At 42.8% G+C, this 21980-nt stretch overlaps 3 protein-coding genes across 6 annotated transcripts in view; 2 read left to right on the top strand and 1 right to left on the bottom strand.

The window, feature by feature from the left end:
- Positions 1 to 4688, top strand: part of ttll9 (tubulin tyrosine ligase-like family, member 9) — a 10779-nt gene extending 6091 nt beyond the window's left edge. For both annotated transcript variants that reach the window (XM_071371917.1, XM_071371916.1), the window contains exons 12-14: positions 1875 to 1988; positions 3536 to 3660; positions 3854 to 4688. In XM_071371917.1, the coding sequence (XP_071228018.1) occupies positions 1875 to 1988; positions 3536 to 3660; positions 3854 to 3924 (310 nt within the window). In that variant the 3' untranslated portion in view covers positions 3925 to 4688. The remainder of the gene's footprint in view (positions 1 to 1874; positions 1989 to 3535; positions 3661 to 3853) is intronic.
- Positions 4078 to 14951, bottom strand: fam217ba (family with sequence similarity 217 member Ba). Of its 2 annotated transcripts, XM_071371913.1 has the most exons (4): positions 12226 to 12706; positions 9056 to 9149; positions 8864 to 8928; positions 4078 to 8790 (listed from the first exon to the last, which is right to left on the bottom strand). In XM_071371913.1, exons 1-4 carry the CDS (start codon positions 12330 to 12332, stop codon positions 7398 to 7400), a joined length of 1659 nt encoding a protein of 552 aa, XP_071228014.1. In that variant the 5' UTR covers positions 12333 to 12706; the 3' UTR covers positions 4078 to 7397. The 2 variants fall into 2 exon arrangements, with proteins under 2 accessions (XP_071228014.1, XP_071228015.1); XM_071371914.1 differs by lacking the exon at positions 12226 to 12706 and adding an exon at positions 14460 to 14951 and having other exon boundaries at positions 4078 to 8928.
- Positions 13317 to 21980, top strand: ppp1r3da (protein phosphatase 1, regulatory subunit 3Da). Of its 2 annotated transcripts, none has more exons than XM_071371918.1 (2): positions 13317 to 13467; positions 19205 to 21980. In XM_071371918.1, the coding sequence occupies exon 2, from the start codon at positions 19232 to 19234 to the stop codon at positions 20138 to 20140; it is 909 nt and encodes a 302-aa protein (XP_071228019.1). In that variant the 5' UTR covers positions 13317 to 13467; positions 19205 to 19231; the 3' UTR covers positions 20141 to 21980. The 2 variants fall into 2 exon arrangements, with proteins under 2 accessions (XP_071228019.1, XP_071228020.1); XM_071371919.1 differs by lacking the exon at positions 13317 to 13467 and adding an exon at positions 13493 to 14350.

Below are 21980 nucleotides of genomic sequence, written 5' to 3'. Positions count from 1 at the left end.
ACGCTTGACATTCAGGCCAAAGAGTTCAATCTTTGTTTCATCAGATCAGAGAATCTTGTTTCTCATGGTCTGAGAGTCCTTTAGGTGCCTTTTGACAAACTTCAAGCGGGCTGTCATGTGCCTTTTACTGATGAGTGGCTTTCGTCTGGCCTGATTGTTGGAGTGCTGAAGAGATGATTGTCCTTCTGGAAGGTTCTCCCATCTCTACAGAGGAACTCTGGAGCTCTGTCACAGTGACCATCGGGTTCTTGGTCACCTCTCTGAGCAAGGCCCTTCTCCTCCGATTGCTCAGTTTGGCCGGGCGGCCAGCTCTAGGAAGAGTCTTGGTGGTTCCAAACTTTTTCAGTTTAATAATGATGGAGGCCACTGTGTTCTTGGGGACCTTCAATGCTGCAGACATTTTCTGGTACCCTTCCCCAGATCTGTACCTCGACACAATCCTGTCTCGGAGCTCTACAGACAATTCCTTCGACCTCGTGGCTTAGTTTTTGCTCTGACATGCACTTTCAACTGTGGGACCTTAAATAGACAGGTGTGTGCCTTTCCAAATCATGTCCAATCAATTGAATTTACCACAGGTGGACTCCAATCAAGTTGTAGAAACATCTCAAGGATGATCAATGGAAACCGTTTGCACATGAGCTCAATTTCAAGTCTCATAGCACAGGGTCTGACTACATATGTAAATAAGCTATATCTGTTTTTTAAATTTAATAAATGTGCAACATTTTATAAAAATCTGTTTTCCCTTTGTCATTATAGGATGTTATGTGTAGATTGATGAGAGAAAACAAATATTTAATACATTTTAGAATACAACTGTAATGTGGAAAAAGTCAAGGGGTGTGAATTATTTCTGAATGCACTGTAGATGAGCAAACAAATAGATGAGTGATACCCCCTCCACTTATTTGCCCATCCAGAGAATTAACCAAATATACAGATGGAGATTCAGTGAAACAAAATCACATTGATTTGTTAAGACTTGTCAGTCTTTTGGTCGGGAGTAGGCCTAGGCTACTAATTGACATAGAGTGAAGAGCAAACTAATCCACTTGTTAATTTTTCAATTTAACCTTTATTTAACTAGGCAAGTCAGTTAAGAACAAATTCTTATTTACAATGACCTGGACGATGCTGGTCCAATTGTGCACCGCTCTATGGGACTCCCAATCACGGCCGGTTGTGATACAGCCTGGATTTGAACCAGGCTTGAAGCTTTTGACCCTCTCCACTGTGGCCCCGTCGATGTGGATAGGGGCGTGCTCTCTCTGCTTTCTCCTGTAGTCCACGATCAGCTCCTTCGTTTTGTTGAGGGAGAGGTTATTTTCTTGGCACCACTCCGCCAGAGCTCCCACGTCCTCCCTGTAGGCCGACTCGTCATTGTTGGTAATCAGGTCTACCACTGTTGTCGTCAGCAAACTTGATGATTGAGTTGGATACCTGCATGGCCAAGCAGTCATGGATGAACAGGGAGTACAGGAGGGGGCTGAGCACGCATTTCTGTGGGGAGCGGTTCAGACCCAGGGCCCTGAGCTTAGTGATGCGCTTGGAGGGCACTATGGTGTTGAAGGCTGAGCTGTAGTCAATTAACAGCATTCTGACATAGGTATTTAGGGGCAGTCTACAGTACAATGGCGATTGCGTTGTCCGTGGATCTGTTGATGTGTCCACAATGTAAAATGGTAGCTAGGTCTGTCACAATTCTTGGATCATCTTAATGTTAGATCATTGCCGTCATCCTTAATCTCTTTTGGGCCGATTCAGAATTATAAGCGGGCGCAACTCTTCACTTAATCTTTCATTGATGTCAATGGGAGACTGGTGCGAACATTCAAGTCGGATCGCAATTCCTAATTTGTGTCTCTCCACAGGTGGCTGATAGAGGTGAACGCCTCTCCCTCTCTCACCGCCAGCAGCAAAGAGGACTACGACATGAAGTGTTGTCTGCTGGAGGACACCTTACACATCGTGGACATGGAGGGCAGGTAGGGAGTGGGGAAAGGATACTCAACCCAGGGCCAACATGCCTACTGGTTTCCTTCTTTGCTTTTGATTTAGACCTTGGAAATCAAGATTCTCAGGCCAATCTGTGACATTATTTGGGTTTTAAAGTAACTCTCCAGGGAAAATATAATTTTTAAAAGCTCATTCTGTGAACTCATAGCCAAATAATGTTGTTGACTCACAAGTCCTTTACTTTGTGGCCAAAGCATAAATTAGATAATAACCACTGTAATACCCCTCCTCAAACCTGTATCTGAAACAGACTGTTTCAAAAAGTTGACCTCTCACACTTTGGCCGATATGTCTCATTGGCTGAACAAGCAAATAAACTGTTCAGACAGGGGTTCACAGAAGGGGGGGGGGGGGGGTAATCTATTTCACTCATATTGTATAGGTCATATTTCCTAGAAGATCTGGACAGCTACTGAAAAATCCACAGACAAAATGGCCCCCTAGTGATAGAGCTGAATATCTCTGGATTAGGGTAGACGTCATTATGACCCTTTGTAGCAGGGTTGTGGGCAGTTCCATTTCAATTCAGTTAATACAGGAAGTACAGAAATTTCAATTGGAATTTCTTTCTTATTGAATTTGAGTTTACCAATTTGAGAAACCAGTAGGCATGAATTTGAGTTTTCCCTTTTTAAAAGGGAAACCACACTACAGGTTCAACTCAGAATGTTTACTCTGTATTAACATTAACTGCGTTACACCTGACATACCCTATAAGCTCCAGTGCAGACTGCAATTGTCACTAGATATTGACCTAGCCTCAAAATATACAGTATCAACATTCTGAGTGACCCGCAGTGTGGTTGCCTTTAGTGATGGAATTGGATCCAAATATTGGCTTGCTCCTTTCCTACCTTCGTTACTTTCCACTGATGAAAAGACTTGATTGGTAGTCTTCCTGTGCAGATGGAGTACCTCTCGCATGAACAATGTTCCAACATACATGTCTGCACCGATACAAACGTCCAGTTGCTATAGTCGGAAATGGACAGGAAGGGCAGGAAATCCAGCTTTCTTACTTCACCGCCTTTTCCGATTGTACCCTGGTATAAATATCCCCACCGGACACAAAATTGGTAGCTAGCTAGATGGAGCTGGCAGAGAATATCTTCAATGTGTATTTTCCAAGTTAGTAGTTTGCATGAGCCATGACAGCGAACGTTAGTGTTACAAGCTTTCCACCACTGACTGGCTGTGGCTATAATTAATTAGCCTAGCTATCTGCGTTCACGTTGGGTCCACCTCTTTCATGTTTCCGAGGTGATAATATATCAAGGGCACAATTCCCGCCTGCATTTTAAGCTGAGCCTACCTAAATGTATGATTTGTTGGGAGAGTTGTCTGTCTGAAGAGCACCCTCCCTGGAAGATTTTTTTCTCCCCTTTCGAAGTTGCCAAGAAAATCCCCTATTGTTCCCAGACCTAAGAGACTACTTCCCGAGACTACTTAATAGGGGAAAGTGATTTGGTGATATTTTTCCTATCATCTATATTCTCTCTTTGGTTGTTCTCTTTAGATTGACTGGCAGAGAAAAGAGGGTTGGTGGCTATGACCTTATGTGGAACGATGGACCCGTCTACAGAGAAGATATCAACCTAGAGACACTGGGCAGCGCCTGTTTCACTGCAAACACACACCTCGGTAAGTCTGGCTTAAACTGTTACTCTCAGTCACCACACTTGGGTTCAAGTTCATCTCAAGTCAGTCAAACAAAAAAGCCTCATAGAAAATGATTGGCTCTTAACCATGAATTTTTACACTTCAATACATTTGCTTCTCACCTTAGAGAGCATAATATCAGATTGTGTTTTGACAACTGTTTTCCCCACAACAGGATGTGTAAACGACAGAAAGAAGCAACTCCGTCAGCTTCTAAAACCATTTCCAGGGAAGAAGAGGATATGACACACTACCCCAAAATATTTTCCAATTGAAACCAACAAGCCTACATATCACCACCAGTATACAGTTTCCATCAATATTTCATAAATATGTATTTTCTTACAACCTCACTCATAGATGGTAAGGTCACACTCACTCAATGATATCACTCAATGATTCAGTGCAAAGCATATTTATTTCTATGCCTTACAAACAACTGCATTCAACATTGAGAAAATATGCACCACTTTCTGTGTGCGTGTGAGAATGTTTACGACAACTCTACTCCCTGATCTATGGCTTTACATTAATATTGAATAAATAAAGTGCAATTTAACACAGTATGACTATTACATGTATGTAGCGCTTCAATGAATAAATTCCACATAAAGTACAATACATTGATAGACGTTCTAATGTAAACAAATGGAATAACTGTTAAATTATGCAAAAAATATATACATTCAGCTTTTTTGCTTAACATTTTTCCTACCCAAAACTGTAAACATAAATGTCAATGACAAATGCGAATCAAAATGTGATTAACACAATATCTATCATAAATAGAACTATGGTATACAAAATTTGGAAAAATACGCATTTACATTCGTAGCAAACATTAGACTGTCTCTCTTGGAACAAAAAAAGAGCTTAGCCCTATGCAAATTATACTTGTAATAGACAATGTCAATTAAAGTCTATTCAAACAAGAGAAAGCCCTTACACAAGTATACCTTGAATAGAGTATATCATTCATATTGAACCAATAAACCATCATTCCAACAATATCACAAAGTGTGTGTCTCTCCGTATTCAACAATTTAACTCTTAGACACAGAAACAAATGAGGCACCAAAGAAAGATACATGATGGTCAAGCAACAAAGAAAAACATATAGTGAGAGAATAAAGGAACAAATACATTCCAACACCAAAAACAGTTCCACTAGACCGATGATGATGGCTATTTTGAGTGAACCTCAGGCTCTGTGGATCAGCCTACTTGCTGACTAAATAATTAATGGTTGACTAATAATAGGCCTATATGTTGTTTACTTTTCAACATCAATAACCTGTACTAACAAAAGTGTCTGTACAGTGCAAAGTGCCTTGAGCCAACGTCTTCAGTTTGCCTAAAAGCCTTAATTGATTACAGTCTGAAATAAACATGTTTGGAAAGAATATTTGCTCCACACATTAGATCATAATATCAGATATCATGGTCCAAGCTCCATGTAAAGGCTTGTGTGTATTGCCCAAACCAAAATTGTTACAGTGCAAGATTGTTACAGTACAACATGTTGGCAATGTTTTTATTCTTTGACCTATTGAAGTATCACTTAAAATCAAGTCTACATGAAATAGATGATTATATATATTTTATTTGACCTTTTGAAAGTTGCAAACAGCTAGCATAGTGATTTAAACAGCAGTAAAACAGTAAAAAGAGCCTTCAGAAAGTATTCACACCCCTTGACATTTTCCACATTTTGTTGTGTTAGAGCCTGAATTTAAAATGGATTAAATTTAGATTTTGTATCACTGGCAGAGCCTGTTTCACTGTGGAATTATGTTTTTAGAACATTTTTACAAATTAATTACGGATGAAAAGCTTGAGTTAATAAGTATTCAACCCCTTTGTTATGGCAAGCCTAAATAAGTTCAGGAATTTCAAACAAAGATTTGACCACAAAGACCAGGGATGTTTTCCAATGCCTCGCTAAGGGCACCTATTGGTAGATACACATTTTAAAAAGCAGACATTGAATATCCTTTTGAGCATGGTGAAGTTATTAATTACAATTTGGATGGTGTATCAATACAGTGTAGTCACAATGTAGTCACTTCAAAGATACAGGCGTCCTTCCTAACTCAGTTGCCAGAGAGGAAGGGAACCGCTCAGGAATTTCACAATGGGGCCAATGGTGACTTTAAAACAGTTACAGAGTTTCATGGCTGTGATAGGAGAAAACTGAGGATGGATCAACAACATTGTAGTTACTCCACAATACTAACCTAAATGACAGAGTGAAAAGAAGGAAACCTGAACAGAATACAAATATTGCAAAACATGCATCCTGTTTGCAACAAGGCACTAAAGTACTATTGCAAAAAAAAAATGTGCCAAAGAAATTTACTTTATATCCTTAATACAAAGCATTATGTTTGGGGAAAATCCAACACATCACTGCATACCACTCCATATTTTCAAGCATGATGGTGGTGGTTTCATCATGTTATGGGTATGCAGCAGCATACCACCCTGCATACCACTGCTGGCTTGCTTCTGAAGGGTTGGTCCTGGTCAGTCGCTGGATGGGATACCAGATGCTGCTGGAAATGTGGTGGAGGGCCAGTAGGAGGCACTCTTTCCTCTGGTCTAAAAAATATCCCAATACCCCAGGGCAGTGATTGGGGACACTGCCCTTTGTAGGGTGCTGTCTTTCGGATGGGACGTTAAACTGGTGTCCTGACTCTCTGAGGCACTCCCATGGCACTTATTGTTAGAGTAGGGGTGTTAACCCTGGTGTCCTGGCTAAATTCCCAATCTGGCCCTCAAAACATCACGGTCACCTAATAATCCCCAGTTTACAATTGGCTCATTCAACCCTCTCCTCTGTAACTATTCCCCAGGTTGTTGCTGTAAATGAGAATGTGTTCTCAGTCAACTTACCTGGTAAAATACCAGAAAAAGAAAAAAAAATGCTTGTCATCAACAAGGACTATGGAGTTCTTTTTAGGATAATAGAATATACTATGCATAGGCAAAATCCAAAAGGAAAACCTGGTTCAGTCTGCTTTCCAACAGACACCGGGAGACAAATTCACCTTTCAGCATGACAATAACCTAAAAGTTGCTTACCAAGACAACATTGAATGTTCCCAAGTGACCTAGTTACAGTTTTGACTTATAATCGGCTTGAAAATCTACGGCAAGACTTGAAAATGGCTGTCTAGCACTGATCAACAACCAACTTCACAGAGATTTTTTTTTCATTATAATGTGCAAATATTCTACAGTCCAGATGTGCAAAGCTCTTAGAGACTTACCCAGAAAGACTCAAAGCTGTAAATCGCTGCCAAAGGTGATTCGAATATGTATTTTGTTTTATTTAACTAGGCCGTTAAGAACAAATTCTTATTTACAATGACAGGGGACTGCAGTGGCGCCCCTTGTACTGAGATGCAGTGCCTTAGACCGCTGCGCAACTTGGGAGCCCCATTGACTCAAGGGTGTGAATACTTACGTAAATTAGATGTTTCTGTATTTAACTTTCAATACATTTGCAAACATTTCGAAAAACATGTTTCCACTTTGTCATTATGTGGCATTTTATGTAGATGGGTGAGAGAAAAAAAGAGATTTAATCCATTTTGAATTCAGGCTGTAACACGACAAAAAGTAAAAGGATATGAACACTTTCTGAAGGCACTGTATATTATATAGAACTTTATCAAGCACAACTTTAAGCTCCTGTACTGAGCCAGGAAATGTGGTTACTTTGCAATAAAGTGAACATTCTTTGCTTTTCCATTCGCTTTGGCAGACAACGGTGCCTTGAAGAGAGAGAGTGGCTCTTTTACTGTTCTCTTAACCCCACTTTTAGATGCCTGACTTCCTGTTTCTGTCCTCTGACAGTCTTTCTCGACCCTCTTGATCGTGTTAGACTCTCGTTTACTTCCAGAGTGTGTGTGTTTCTCCACACCTGCCTTAGCCGTACTGGACTCCTTCCTCACCTCGGCTTCCGAATTGGCTCTGGCGCGGCCTTTCTTCACACCGGCATGACCTGTACCGTTAGTGCCTGGCTCCTGGGCGGGTTTGCGGATGTTGCCAACCGCCTGCATGTGTCTGACGTGGCTTCTTCCTGCCGAGGGGCTACCTGGAGTCTGTCCTCCTCCACTGCAGCCTGTAGCCCTACTCTCAGAGGAAGTGACCCGGCTCTCACTGCTGCTCCTCTTCGGGGGAACCCCGGGCCTGGCTCGGCGCTCCAGCAGGGGACTGAGGCGCGAGTGGCGCTGGTAGGCGTACGAGGAGCAGCTCCCGTTGCACAGAGGGTAGCGGATGTGACAATGGGGGCAGACAGGGAGGCGGGCGAGCTGCTGTGCTGCCAGCGAGGGGGGGTTGTGAGGGGCAAACGGGAAGGCGCGCTGACACTGCCGCAGGCCTTTGGGGGAGCTGAGGCGGCTGGGTGGCGCCGTGTGGGGCCGAGGTGCGTTCGTGGTGGTGGCAGAGGGGAAGCCCAGGGCCCTAGGACGGCCCCCCGCAGGTCGGCAGGTCTCCGCCTGCACAGTCTGGATCTGGAGCCACTCCAACTGCAGCAGCCTCTCCAGGTACTTCTCCAGGGGCCCCACAGGTTTGGGGCGAGGTGCGCCTCGGCCCTCCGTGTGGAGGAACACAGCCAGCTGGCGTAGGCTCCAGGTGTTGAAGGGAGGAGGCAGGAAGTCAGGGTAGTTGTAGCTGACGCTCTCGTTGTCGCTCGTGGCCCCGTGTGGTCCTGGGAAGGCTGGGGGGAAGTCGCTGGAGTTGATCACTTCAGCACGGAGGTTGAGATGGGGTGGGGTGCAGGGGGTACAGGGGGAGGGGAGTACAGGTAGTCTCTCTGAGTCTGACAGGTCACTGGCGCTGTCCGAGTCGACTTCCTTCTGCTCAAACTGCCTGAGAGACTCCAGGGTGGGGACTTGAGTGTGTGTGTGAAGCCGCATTGGCCCCTGGCGCAGCCCAGGTATAGGGGAGAGGGGCAGAGAGAGAGCTTTCCGACTTCGGCCCAGTACCCCATGGTTCTGATCTAACTCACCGCAACATGGGGACGTTCGCTGAACCTCTCGCTTCTCCTGCCTCTGTGTGGAGGAGTGTGTGTGTGGTTTAGACTTCAAGCCTCCTTCTTGAGGGCTGTGGAGAGTTAAAGTGTTAAGGATTTGACTGGACTGAGTCATTTTAAGAAAGGGTTCCCCTATAAACTTACCTTGCCAGTTTGCTAGTGTTTCGAGTAGTGCCAGATTTGACTCTGCTTCCCTTTGAATGAATGCCCTGAGGAGAAAATGTACCATATAAGTTATTTGCCAAACACTAGTCTGGTTATTAATGGTACTTGTGCACATAACAAGACCTCATGATCTGCAAGACCTGCAAGATGATTTCACCACCAGTCACTCACCCTCTGGATTGTCGACACAGTGTCCTTATCCTGACCTGGAAGGGAATTCTTGAGCTGAGCTCCTGCCTTCTTCACCTTGTTAGCTTTCTTTGAACTGTTGAAACAAGAGAGTGGAGTGAGGAGACAGGAGAGAGTTTGTAATTATCTCTTTGCACTATACGTAATTTGGAGTGTTCCTGCATGTGGGCTTTCCTGAATTTGCAGGAACCCCTCTTTATACTTCTATTGGCCACTTTTTAAGCTACGACTCCGGTATACAGGCAGGAGGCGGTGGCGCGCCAGTACAGTAGGTGATGGTAATGATGGTAGTGATGGTAAGGTGATGTAATGCACCATAACGTTGGATGCCAACCGCCAATAAACCCCACAGAAGAAGAAGTGCCTGTCGGGCATTGCTTTCCTGCAGTTATGTTAACGATGGCTAGAGCAGGTGTTCGACAAGTGTTAGCGAAGGACACTGGATGCTAGGTAGCTAACTAGGACACCGGCGGTACATAGGAAGCAGGATGCGGGATATGTAGGTAGCTAGCACACTGTTTTCCCGCAGTTATGTTAACCACGGTGAGGGCAGCAGGTGTTCGGCAGGCGTTAGAGAAGGAGTAAATCCATTTGAATTCAATCACATTTTGTGATTGCGTCAAACAGTATGCGTAGCTGGCTTGACAGAAATGGTAGCAGAAGGTGTTGATGATACGTTACTAGAGAAATGAGACCAAGTCAAGACGCTGCACAGGGTGGATCGGTATTTAGTAAGACAGTTTATTCAATGTAAAGATATCTTAGCAAAGCGTGCTGCACGGCCCCGTTCTGTCTGACTCGTATGGAATCGTCGGAAAAGAGGCTCTAAACATATTGTGCAGATTATATATGCAGTAAATGACGTAGGTTGAATCTGGTAGTCTGGCCTTCTGATTGGTCGATCTGGGTCGTGGGTAGTCCTGTTCGGGCCTGATGTCGACGTTCCATTGGTTCTTAACATGGTTCTTTGTCTTAGAGTCTCAACCTCGAGCAGAATGCATGTGCGTTTTGTTTTAGCAGGGGCCTGTTCATGGGGGAGGGGAGTGTGTGTGGGTCTGTGGTTATTATCATTAAGGGTACGAAGTGTGGGGGTATAGAGGGGGATGGGTGCATGTTGTGTCAAGTATAGCTTGTGTTGAGAAGTTGTTAAAACAAGTTGCCAGTATCTATTACAATTTCTTACAAAGGTGAATGTTTAACTTTTGTTGCACACATCCACATTATGCTGCATACTATTTTGCGCAACAACAGTATCTGTGTGATCAAGGCGTCCCGCACGCAACTCTGACGCTTCGATTGCGCAAAATAGTACGCAGCATCATCTGGATATGTATGCAACAAAAGTTCAACATTCACCTTCTGCTACCATTTCTGTCAAGCCGTCTACACATACAGTTTGACGCAAACGTTCGATAAATCCAACGTATGCACCACACCGAACGCACTGCAACTGCCTCTGCAATGCAATGCTGCAAACGCAACGTTTAATTGGAAATGAATGTAATTCTGGTGTACCAAAATGCAATGATGTCGGTGTGTTCGACACGTTAATGCTTTGCAGTTGTGCATCCTGATGTACTATGCTGACTGCTCCCTTTTATGTACTCTTTTGTACATACATTCTGTTTATAGTTCAATAAAGTTTATTGCGACGTGCTGGCCACCTACTCCTCTTCTTTCTTTTACATTAAAAGGTACAACAATTTTTAGAATGTTTATTCAATTTATTTATGAAATTATAACATTTTGACAACCCTGTTTGTAAGCTTTTAAATGATATCAACCATTTACTGTATATTTTCCAGTGATGAAGACATTAATGTCTCTTGGTATGGTGGGGTATGGGAAATGGGTCAACTTCGAGCACCTCTATCTCCTGAATGATTTGACATTCAGGTCCAAAAAGTAACTTACTGACCATTTCTTCCATGGGCAAACATGTATACAAAGTTTTATTTAAATCAAAAGCGAAGCTGTCAAAAAGTGATTGAATTCATATGGATTTACCCGAAGGACAAGTGGTGCTAGCTAGGACTCCAGCGGTACACAGTAGGCAAGAGGCGGGATAGGTAACTAGCTAGCACAGCAGTATAGTGTACTTCGCCCCCACCTGTCAGGGCACTGTTTTCCCGCAGTTCTGTTAACGACGGCAAGGGCAGGTGTTCGGCATGCAGGCGCGAAGGACACTGTATGCTAGCTAGCTAGGACTCTGGCGGTACACAGCAGGCAGGATAGGTAGCTAGCTAGAACACCAGTAGACAGTGTCCTTCGCCCCTGAAAAACTCCAATAATACTTCCAGTAGACAGTGTCCTTCGCCCCTGAAAAACTCCAATAATACTTTTATTTCCCATTTGACCCAGATTTTAATAACATAGACAATCAGGGGAAATCCAGAATATCAAAAGTGTCACACAAGCTTGAAGATGTCTTGCTCTTTGGGAGGGGGCGTGCCTGCAGATGCAGGAATGCCCACATGCACATTGCAGGCCGCAATCACACACTATTGGGAAATTGTGGGGAATGCATGAATTATCAACCCAAGAAGTGCTAGCTAGCTCTTTTACTCCTGAGGTGCTGACCTGTTGCACCCTCTATACACCCCCCCCCCCCTCCTCCCTATTTCTATGGGCACAAAGACTGTTCATGACACAAACTGTTCACACCCCTCTTGTTGGCATAGAGAACTTTGCAGGTTTAAAGCTTATGTCCTGTAATTCTACACATTTTGTCATGAAGTGCAGATAAAAAAAATACTTTTAAAGCTAATTTTCTTGCAATTTTATACATTTTACCACGCCTAATGTATATTCATATGAAATTTGAGTGACTCGAACATTACTACAGTTTTGGAAACCACTGCTCTATATAACCACTGTGATTATTATTTAACCCTGCTGGTCATCTATGAACGTTTGAATATCTTGAAGAACGATCTGGCCTTAATGGCCATGTACCCTTATAATATTAACCCGTACAGCCAGAAGAGGAATTGCCACCTCTCAGAGCCTGGTTCCTCTCTAGGTTTCTACCAGCCACTGTGCTTCTACATCTGCATTGCTTGCTCTTTGGGGTTGTAGGATGGGTTTCTGTATAAGCACTTTGTGACAACTACTGATGTGAAAAAGGCTTTATAATACATTTGATTGATTACCTCGTAATCGGTCCGTTATTTTCAGAATTTTTCGTACGTATCTTCTCTTTGGAAACACCGCGTTTCAATGCCGTGGAGGCAGTGCGTTCCTGCATAATGGGGCCCATGATCCTGGAGCTCAAGGACAGCTGCTTTCAGTCCAATGCAACGGAATAATGTCCTACTGTAGCTATAGATGCCAACCTAAATCCCATATGAGGTACTCTATGTCGAGGGTAAAATCGTCCATATTATCGAAAGTGATGCAGTGCATAATGCGCATATCAGCAGTCTATTCCCGTGCGAAAACAAATACTGTAATAATATTCCAGTTTTTTCAAGGGTTTACTGCCGTGTCGTGTACGGCAGCTAACGTAAGCCCCCGATCAATATAACAACTGTATCCTAAATTCGCTTCCGCTATCAATGTGTCGAATAGGTTTGTTTACTTGCTGCGGTCCCTGTCTGGCACAGTTCGGTAGCCCACTGCTGGGATGCGTTCAGTTCATTAAACGATTTGCTACGTTGCATAACGTACACGTTTCCCCAAAACGCTGCGCACCGTTCTTCAACATTATTTGAAGTGTGTTTGCTCCCGTTTCACAGGTGTGATCAATATGTGTCTGCCCATTTCAAATCGCAAAACTCGTGCAGCACACAATCGTCCCCTATGCCACCATAGCCTATTCACAACATTCAACTGGTCGTTCAGAACAGGACCGTTTACAACACAACGCTTAGTTCTGCTGAATGCGGCCCTGTTGTGTTAGCAGAGGAGAGCATTATGGGAATTGATGTCATTACAACTGACGCTTTAAACACACACATGCTGTATTGTTTTCTGTATTTAATCCTTAACCATACAGACGTTTAAATGTGTTTCAGGTTCAGTAGGTACATTTATGTTAACTTAAATGCACACTAAAACGCTGACAAATATTACTATCATGAGCTCAACCACTGCATTTCCCGTAAGACAGACAACCTGATAAAATTAGGTCTGTCATTGGCATGGCAAAATTAAAGTATGTGGGCGCATCTTCGATGATCTACACATTGTGAGTTTTGCATCCGGGATAGGCCTACTGTGTGTTGGCTACATGAGTATTTACCCACATGTTGTGCGAGTCAGTCCGCGTAATCACACGCACGCGAATGGCCAACTACGAAATATATAGGCTGCTAGTAAATGGAGGATCAGTCTTCGGCTTCAACCTACAAAATATAGCCTACTTGACAATCACTACATACTTCGTACAAATGGTGAGCTGTTGTGATTTGTTCATTCGTTTTTATTGAATAAGCCAACCATTTCAAGTGATCAACATAAGAATATAATATGTATTTCCTGACTCGAGAGGATACGCCATAGACTGTAGAAAGACGCCAAGTCTTCCTTTCTGTCTGAAAGTGAAGTCGCACTATAAAGACCGAGGCTGTGTTTGAGAGCAACAAAACCGTGTTGTATCATGGGTAGAGTGTGACTGACTGATCTACAAATAATAATGAGTCATTATGGTGTAAGGTGATTTGTAGATTATGTTAATAAAGTCTGATTTAAAAAACATACGACAGCAAAGATTTTTATAACTAAACCAAGACAGACCACAGCCTCTCGTTTCCAATAGAAACAAATGAGTCATAGTGGGCAGAACAAGCAAGGAGGTGGGCAGAGCCAGCGAGATCCTATTTGCCTGTTCTAGCAGACGTCTGCATATTTCCGTTAGGGAACGCACAATCTGTGAAACGCGCGTGTGCAATAACGCAATTCACCTTTGCACGCGATTTTATTTTTGCAAATGTTAAAGTCTAAAATACTTAATCCACTCTGTTTAAAACAGATTCTAGTTTTGGGAACAGAAAGCTGTATTGAGATCAAATGTTTAATCGATGAGAAATCCATCTCCTTCCATCTTCTCCCACTGCTGGCTACTAGGCTTCCTCTCACTTCCATATTTGGTAGTGAGTGGAAATTCCAAGCGGATGCTCCACATGTGTACATCCGGTGAAATATCTGTCTCATTGTTCTATCTGTGACAATAGTCCGTTTGAAAAAGGTAAAGGGTACAACATTTCCAAAACATCAGACTCTTGCCATGGTTAACCCAGGGATATTCAGTCTGAAAGAAGTCTGCCTAAAAAATATGTAAGACTCTACAAGCCAGAATGTTCCAGAATGTTGGATAAAATGAGATTTACCGTTGTCAGTGCTGTTGGTTCTTTTGACAGTAGGAGAAGGAGAAAGTGTAATTTACCTGACTTTTTGCTGCGGTGGTAGGTTCTGTCACTTGTATTTTCAATCTCCTGATGTAATGCGCGTGATGAACAATATGTAAACAATAGCTTAATGTAACCGAAAGTAGTCAACCGAAGCACGTTTCCTTGCAATCAGCTGGAAGTGTTTGTCAAATTTGCCAGCTGATTGCGTGGGACAATGTTCGGTCTGTGGTTTGGTTAGGCTCGGCCATATTGTACAAGCGTTTGTCTCATGCGAAAAACTGATATACAGGATAGCATACTGAAGGTTGGGTTGATAAGGCTTCCCTGTGGATATTTTGTCTCCGATCAAACAAGCGGGGAGAGGCTGCCCGTTGTCACAGTTCCAAGATCAGTCAGAAGCGTCCAGTTAACTTTACCCCAATGAATCTTAAAACGGAACTTTGATCCGCATTAAATACTATTGATATCCTTCGCCACTGTCGTTTTACGACAGATATTTAGATCCAGTCATGACCAGGGGTGTAGTGCTACCGGACAACACTGGGCCAATTGTGAGCTGCCCCATGGGACTCCCGGTCATGGCGGGTTGTGACACAGTCTGGGATCGAACTGGGATTTGTAGTGACGCCTTGCCTTAGACCGCTGCGCTACTTGGGAGGCCCCTGTAGTAAGGATTTATGTTTACTACTTGGTCAATTGATTTGATAGCATGTTTAATCTATGCAACTAAATTCTATGAATGGATAGTTCACCTGTTTTCTTTTATCCTGTAGTAGGGTATATTGTATCCATCTGTTCAAGCTAATCAAAATTGATTTATGATACAGTGTGTAAGCTACACAAAATGCTTACTCGCAATAAAGCTATCCTCATAAACAGTGCAATGATAGTAAGCTATTTGTATTTACATTAGGCTATAGCCTACAAATAGATGTACCATGTAGTCGTAGGCCTATTAGGCTGTAGGCCTACTGCAAATGATTGTTGTTTGTTCCTGAACTGGGCGAATGGTAGAGCTATCCTTCAGCACCACAAGTTGGTTCAACTTCTTTAACGTCATTGCGCGATTCTGGCGCTGTCCTTTCAGGTCCACAAAGGGCGCTCCAATCGCTTAAAATGACATCTCATCAAGATCTGTTGCCTACGGAATAGTCATACTCATCACTTCTTATTATTACAAATAGAAAAGTATCACTTCTCACAATGGTGCTCGTTTAGTAAAGTTAGATCAAAGCTGAATCAATCTCTTGCAAGATCACAATGATTCATTTGCATTTTACATAACAGAACCGAATATAATAACATAGTAGGCCTATAACATTACAGTTACACCAAAAACGCCTAATTTCAAATTATATTTTAGGATGGTTAGCTGAAGTTGACCATACAGTGCATTCGGAAAGTATTCAAACCCCTTTACTTTTTCCACATTTTGTTACGTTACAGCCTAAAATTGATTTTAAAATTGATTACTTTTATTTCTTATCCTCATCAATCTATACACAATAATACCCCATAATGACAAAGCAAAAACAGGATAATTCTTTTGTGTGCAAATGTATTAAAATAAATACGTTGTTTACATAAGTATTCAGACCCTTTGCTCTGAGACTCGAAATTGAGCTCAGGTGCATCCTCTATTCATTGATCCTCCTTGAGATGTTTCAACAACTTGATTGGAGTCCACCTGTTGTAAATTCAATTGATTGGACATGATTTGGAAAGGCACACACCTGTCTATATAAGGTCCCACAGTTGAAAGTGCATGTCAGAGCAAAAACCAAGCCATGAGGTCGAAGGAATTGTCCGTAGAGTGCTGAGACAGGATTCTGTCAAGGGCGTTGGTCAGGGAGATGACCAAGAACTCGATGGTCACTCTGACAGAGCTCCAGAGTTCCTCTGTGGAGATGGGAGAACCTTCCTGAAGGACAACCATCTCTGCAGCACTCCGCCAATCAGGCCTTTGTGGTAGTGGCCAGACGGAATCCCCTCTTCAGTAAAAGTCACATGACAGCCCGCTTGGAGTTTTCCAAAACAAGATTCTTTGGTCTAATGAAAACAAGATTGAACTCTTTGGCCTGAATGCCAAGCGTCACGTCTGGAGGAAACATGGCACCATCCCTACGGTGAAGCGTGGTGGCAGCATCAGGACCTCAGACTGGGGCGAAGGTTCACCTTCCAACAGGACAACAACAGGACAACAACCCTAAGCACACAGCCAATAAAATGCAGGAGTGGCTTTGGGACAAGTCTCTGAATGTCCTTGAGTGGCCCAGCCAGAGCCCGGACTTGAACCCAGTCGAGCATCTCTGGAGAGACCTGGAAATAGCTGTGCATTGATGCTCACCATCCAACCTGACAGAACTTGAGAGGATCTGCAGAGAAGAATTTGAGAAATCCCCAAATACAGGTGTGTCAAGCTTGTAGCGTCATACCCAAGAAGACTTGAGGCTGTAATCGCTGCCAAAGGAGCTTCGACAAAGGACTGAGTAAAGGGTCTGAATTCTTATGTAAATGTGATATTTCTGACTTTTATTTTTAATAAATGTGCAAAAATGTAAAAAAGCTGTTTATTTTGTCATTATATGGTATTGTGTGTAGATTAAGGGGGGGGGGGACGATTGAATCCATTTTAGAATAAGGCTGTAACGTGGAAAAAGTGAAGGGGTCTGAATACTTTCTGAATGCACTGTACATGCACTAGTAGGCAGTATATATTCTTTGATTGAAACAAAATACAAGTGGGTGTAGCGTGGTTCATTCTGCGTTGTGTACTTTTAATTAGGACGCTGCCACAACTGACGGTCTGCTAGTTGAATTATTTTTATTTGCCCTGCACACGAAGAGACAACACACATTATGTTAACCCTTGGCGCAGTCCTAGCTCTCAGGCACCTTGCTAGCCGAAGGTCAGGCAAAAGAGAACAACAAGGGGTACGGAAATACAGATAACCCGCGATGGGCCAAACCAAAATATACAAAACTTTTACAATCACATGTATGTACAATATTGATATGAAAAAGTGTTTGTACACCAAAGAAAAACATTAGCTATGCAGCTGTAATTAAATAAAAAATACACTGAATTATTATTATCAAATTATTAACATCCCCTCTTGACCTGCCCTATTTGAATTGGTCCTTGTGTGCAATTTGGTGCATAATCTAGGGGAACAACATCACACTGCTACATGGGTGCACAGGCTAATTCAGGAGACAGTTTGTAGTTTTTATGCTCTGATATCAGGAGCTGGCAGTGAAAAGTTTGATTAAACAATTCAGAGACTGTAGCTAATAAATCAGATGACTTACATTTAAGGAGAGCAAATCGATATACAATCAACTAATCAGCTGTAACTGTCAATAGTAAAACAAAGCTTAAAACATTGAGTGAATACAGAAAATGAATGGGGAAGTTGCTTTCCTCCTCCTCACCACTCTATGGCTGCCAGTCCACCCATTATGACATCATTGACTTGACTGGGGAAGTCCATTCTGTTCATTCTATTTCAATGCTGAATCACGCAACCCTCCCCCCCCCCTCCCCCCACACACACAGGAATTTTGGGGACTGTATTTATGCTATATAAAGTCACATGTTCTGTAGCCCAGACTAGTCACACCATTAATTGTTTGTTTTACACTGGCTCTTTTTTGTGCATGTTATACAATATGTATTTGGATAGTGAAGCTAATATCTTGTCTTGATGGGTCGATGCTACCATTTTGGATTTGAGATCAAATGATGAATATGAGGCGGCAGTGCATAATGTCACCTTCTCTTTCAGCGTATTTTCATACATCTGTTTTGCCATTTAGAAATAAAAGCGCTTTAGGTAGGCCCATCTAGTCCACCCATTTTAATAGTTAAAGGGATAGTGTGAAATGTTGGCAATTAAGCCCTTTTTCTACTTACCTATAGTCAGATGAACTCATGGATAGGTCTACCATTTTAATGTCTCTGCATGCAATTTGAGGGAAGTTGAAGGTAGTTTTGCGAGCCATCGCTAACTAGCGTTAGCACAATGACTGGAAGTCTCTGGAAACATATAGCCAAAGATGTTTTATATCTAACCTTTCTAGAATATAATTGCGTATTTTTGTTAGGGAACACCTACTCTGTGAAGTGTGCGTGTGCAATAACTCAATTCGCCCTTGCACTCCTAAACAACATTTTCCCAAACTTTGGCAAAGGGTAAAGTCTACAAAACGTAGTCCACTCTGTTTATTACAGGTTTTAGTTTTGGAAACAGAACTGTGTTGAGATTAAATGTTTAATCTCGGAGAAAATGTGCAGATGGGCAAATGATAAATCAATACCATGTTTGCAATTTCTTTAGCTAAATGGGTATATATTGCTTTATCATTTTCATGATTGAGTATGCATAATGCCTGCCAATTTGAAAAATAAAAAGCGAGCAGTGTGTGTGCTGTTTGTGCCGCGTTCACGTGCTCGCTGGAATGAGAAACTTAGACATTTCCACTTGATAACTGGTTGTACACGTGTCGCATTCAACCAGTTAGCAAGTTGGATATTTCAGAGTTTCCTATTTCTGACTAGCACGTCAACGCGACACCAAATTCCCATGGTACTATCCAGTACAATACTGACACAGAGACTAAATGTGAAGTTTCACTGTTCAAAAGCATATGGTGAAGAATGTAGATAACACGGGATCATTTTTTATTTATTAAATGCCCTGAATGTGTTTTTACATTGCAAAACTCACCAGATTTGAGATTATGCACCCATAACTTTTTCCTTCCCTTTTTTTATAAGGTGTGAAGGACCTCTTTAATTAACAGCATGGATTGGACTATTGGGAAGGAGAGAATTCCCTCATGTAATAGTGAACTGCCTAAGGCCTCAAAGAATGCCTCCGGAACCAACCTCACTATCAATCTGAATGAAATGCTCAGATCAAAAGCTGACGTGGAAAGGAAGCGTGTTCCAATCCGCCCACCCAACCCAAGAGCCTCTGCACCCAGGGAACTGGGGTTTAGTCGAGGCCTTTCGTGTGAGCCCATGCCCAAACCCATTATCCGAAGACGTGCACGATCTCTATCTTCCTCCACAGAGTGGAAGAGGCACACTCGTAATGTTGGGGTGCGTTTTGTAGACTGTCTGGGCCTGGACCTAGAGGACGTTAAGGTTTTCAAAACCGGGGAGGATCCCTTTGTGCCACAACATGTCTCCTTCAGGCTTTTGATGGGTGCAGAGCTGGCTGGGGGGAAGAACTTGGAAATCTCGCTGCCGTATCTGAAGCCGGTGTTCCCTCAGCAACCCGGTGATCGACCTGAATTCTTCAGCCGCCTGCGCCAGCAGAGAGTCTGTCTGGAGAGGGTTTTGTGCTTTGACCTGGGCATCATCGGGATCACTCAGGTCCTCAACCTCCATTTTGAGAAAGAGGTGAGCGTGCGCTATTCTTTCACAGGATGGAGGTGCAGCTCAGAAACCAAGGCCTCCTGGGTATCCACCACCTGCAAGTCCTGGGATGGAACGCAGGAGCAGCTCAATTGTGACACCTTTCGTTTCCACCTGCCTGTTCCTCCCTTCCTGCTACCTGGAGCTGCTTTGGAATTTGCTGTCCGATACAAAGTGTCTGGGAAAGAGCACTGGGACAACAACGAGGGGCAAAACTATAAGTTGGTCTGCCATAGCTACAAACTGACTGTGCCCAAGGAGTGTGAGCATAGCATGGTGCACTTTATTTGAGCTCATTTAACAAGGAGCATTTACTGGTTGCTCTCATAAGTTCCAATAAATAATTTGGCCATGAGGTCAAAAACATCATCAGAACTGAGAGGCAGCAGTAGTGTTCAGAAAAAGACAGATCTGGTATATATGAATAACATGTTATTGGAGCACTCAGCTAATAGAGAAACACGTCATGGTTATCTGTGACTGTGGTGGAAGCCAGGTTTTTTATTAATTCATACACATTTATTTTAACAGAGCACACCTATTAGTATTGGAGTGCATGTTTTCAAATGCAAATGCAAATGCACTTTATTATATACAGTGCCTTCGGAAAGTATTCAGACACCTTGACTTTTTCCACATTTTGTTACATTACAGCCTTATTCTAAAATAGACATAAATCTACACTCAATGCCCCATAATGACAAAGCAAAAACAGTTTTTTATCAATTTGAGCTGGCCTCCTGGCCAAACTGAGAAATCGTGTGAGAAGGGCCTTGGTCAGGGAGTTGACCAAGAACCCAATGGTCACTCTGATAGAGCTCCGGAGTTCCTCTGTGGAGATGGTTGTCCTTCTGGAAGTTTCTCCCATCTCTGCAGCACTCTACCAAGCAGGCCTTTATGGTAGAGTGGTCAGACGGAAGCTACTCCTTAGTAGAGACGCATGACAGCCCTCTTGGAGTTTGCCAAAAGGCACCTAAAGATTCTCTGGTCTGATGAAACCAATATTGAACTCTTTGGCCAGAATGCCAAGCGTCACGTTTGGAGGAAACCTGGCACCACCCCTACTGTGAAGCGTGGTGGTGGCGGCATCATGCTGTGGCGATGTTTTTCAGCCGCAGAGACTGGGAGACTAGTCAGGATGTAGGCAAAGATGAACGAAGCAAAGTACAGAGAGATCCTTGATGAAAACCTGCTCCAGAGCACTCAGGTCCTCAGACTGGGGCGAAGGTTCACCTTCCAACAGGACAATGACCCTTAGCACACAGCCAAGACAACACAGGAGTGGCTTTGGGAAAAGTCTCTGAATGTCCTTGAGTGGCCTAGCCAGAGCCCGGACTTGAACCAGATCTAACATCTCTGGAGAGACCTGAAAATAGCTGTGCAAGGATGCTCCCCATCCAACTTGACATAGCTTGAGAGGATCTGCAGAGAAGAATAGGAGAAACTCTCCAAATACAGGTGTGCCAAGCTTGTAGTGTCATACCCAATAAGACTCGAGGCTGTAATCACTGCCAAAGGTGCTTCAACAAAGGACTGAGTAAAGGGTCTGAATACTTATGTAAATGTAATATTTCAGTTCTTCAAACCAGTTTTTGCCTTGTCATTATGGGGTATTGTGTGTAGATTGATGAGGGGGAAAAAACAATTGAATGTATTTTAGAATAAGGCTGTAACTAAATGTGGAAAAGTCAAGGGGTCTGAATACTTTCCGAAGGCACTGTATACAGCACTTGTTCAGATAAGACTGACACAGAGTACACATTTCACTGTGGCAATGTGCCTCTGGATAATGCACTTACTTTATGGTTTCTACTTGTCGGATGTTTTAAAATAATTTTGACTTACTCTGACTCTGGTCCTCGGAACTAGCCATGCTTGCCAGGTGGAACACATGTAACTGGTTGAGATTAATTTATAACAGGAAATAAAGAGTTGTCATCTTCAAGAGAAGATCAGCCAAGCATTTAAATTATGCAACCAAGCAGCTTTTAGTTCAAATATTACTCATGATATAAATAGAAAATATTTAGCTACTAACAAAAAAAATACACTGTTTAACTGGTCGTACTTAGAAAAGTTAATACTATTGTTTCTTGTTCTTTTTACATTAAAGCACAGTTGATGATAGAAA

The sequence above is a fragment of the Salvelinus alpinus genome, chromosome 28 (genome assembly GCF_045679555.1).
Source record: "Salvelinus alpinus chromosome 28, SLU_Salpinus.1, whole genome shotgun sequence".
Lineage (NCBI taxonomy): Eukaryota > Metazoa > Chordata > Actinopteri > Salmoniformes > Salmonidae > Salvelinus > Salvelinus alpinus.
Note: the sequence above shows the minus strand (reverse complement) of the source record. Positions and strands in the feature narration are given on the sequence as shown.

Bases quoted from the DNA above. Each gene is read 5' to 3' on its own strand.
- ppp1r3da (XM_071371918.1), top strand. From the start codon at position 19,232: ATGGATTGGACTATTGGGAAGGAGAGAATTCCCTCATGTAATAGTGAA.
- fam217ba (XM_071371913.1), bottom strand. From the start codon at position 12,332: ATGGGCCCCATTATGCAGGAACGCACTGCCTCCACGGCATTGAAACGC. The intron at 8,929-9,055 runs GTGAGTGACTGG...TTTTCTCCTCAG, and splicing joins CTGTGTCGACAATCCAGAGG to GGCATTCATTCAAAGGGAAG. The intron at 8,791-8,863 runs GTAAGTTTATAG...AACTCTCCACAG, and splicing joins AACACTAGCAAACTGGCAAG to CCCTCAAGAAGGAGGCTTGA.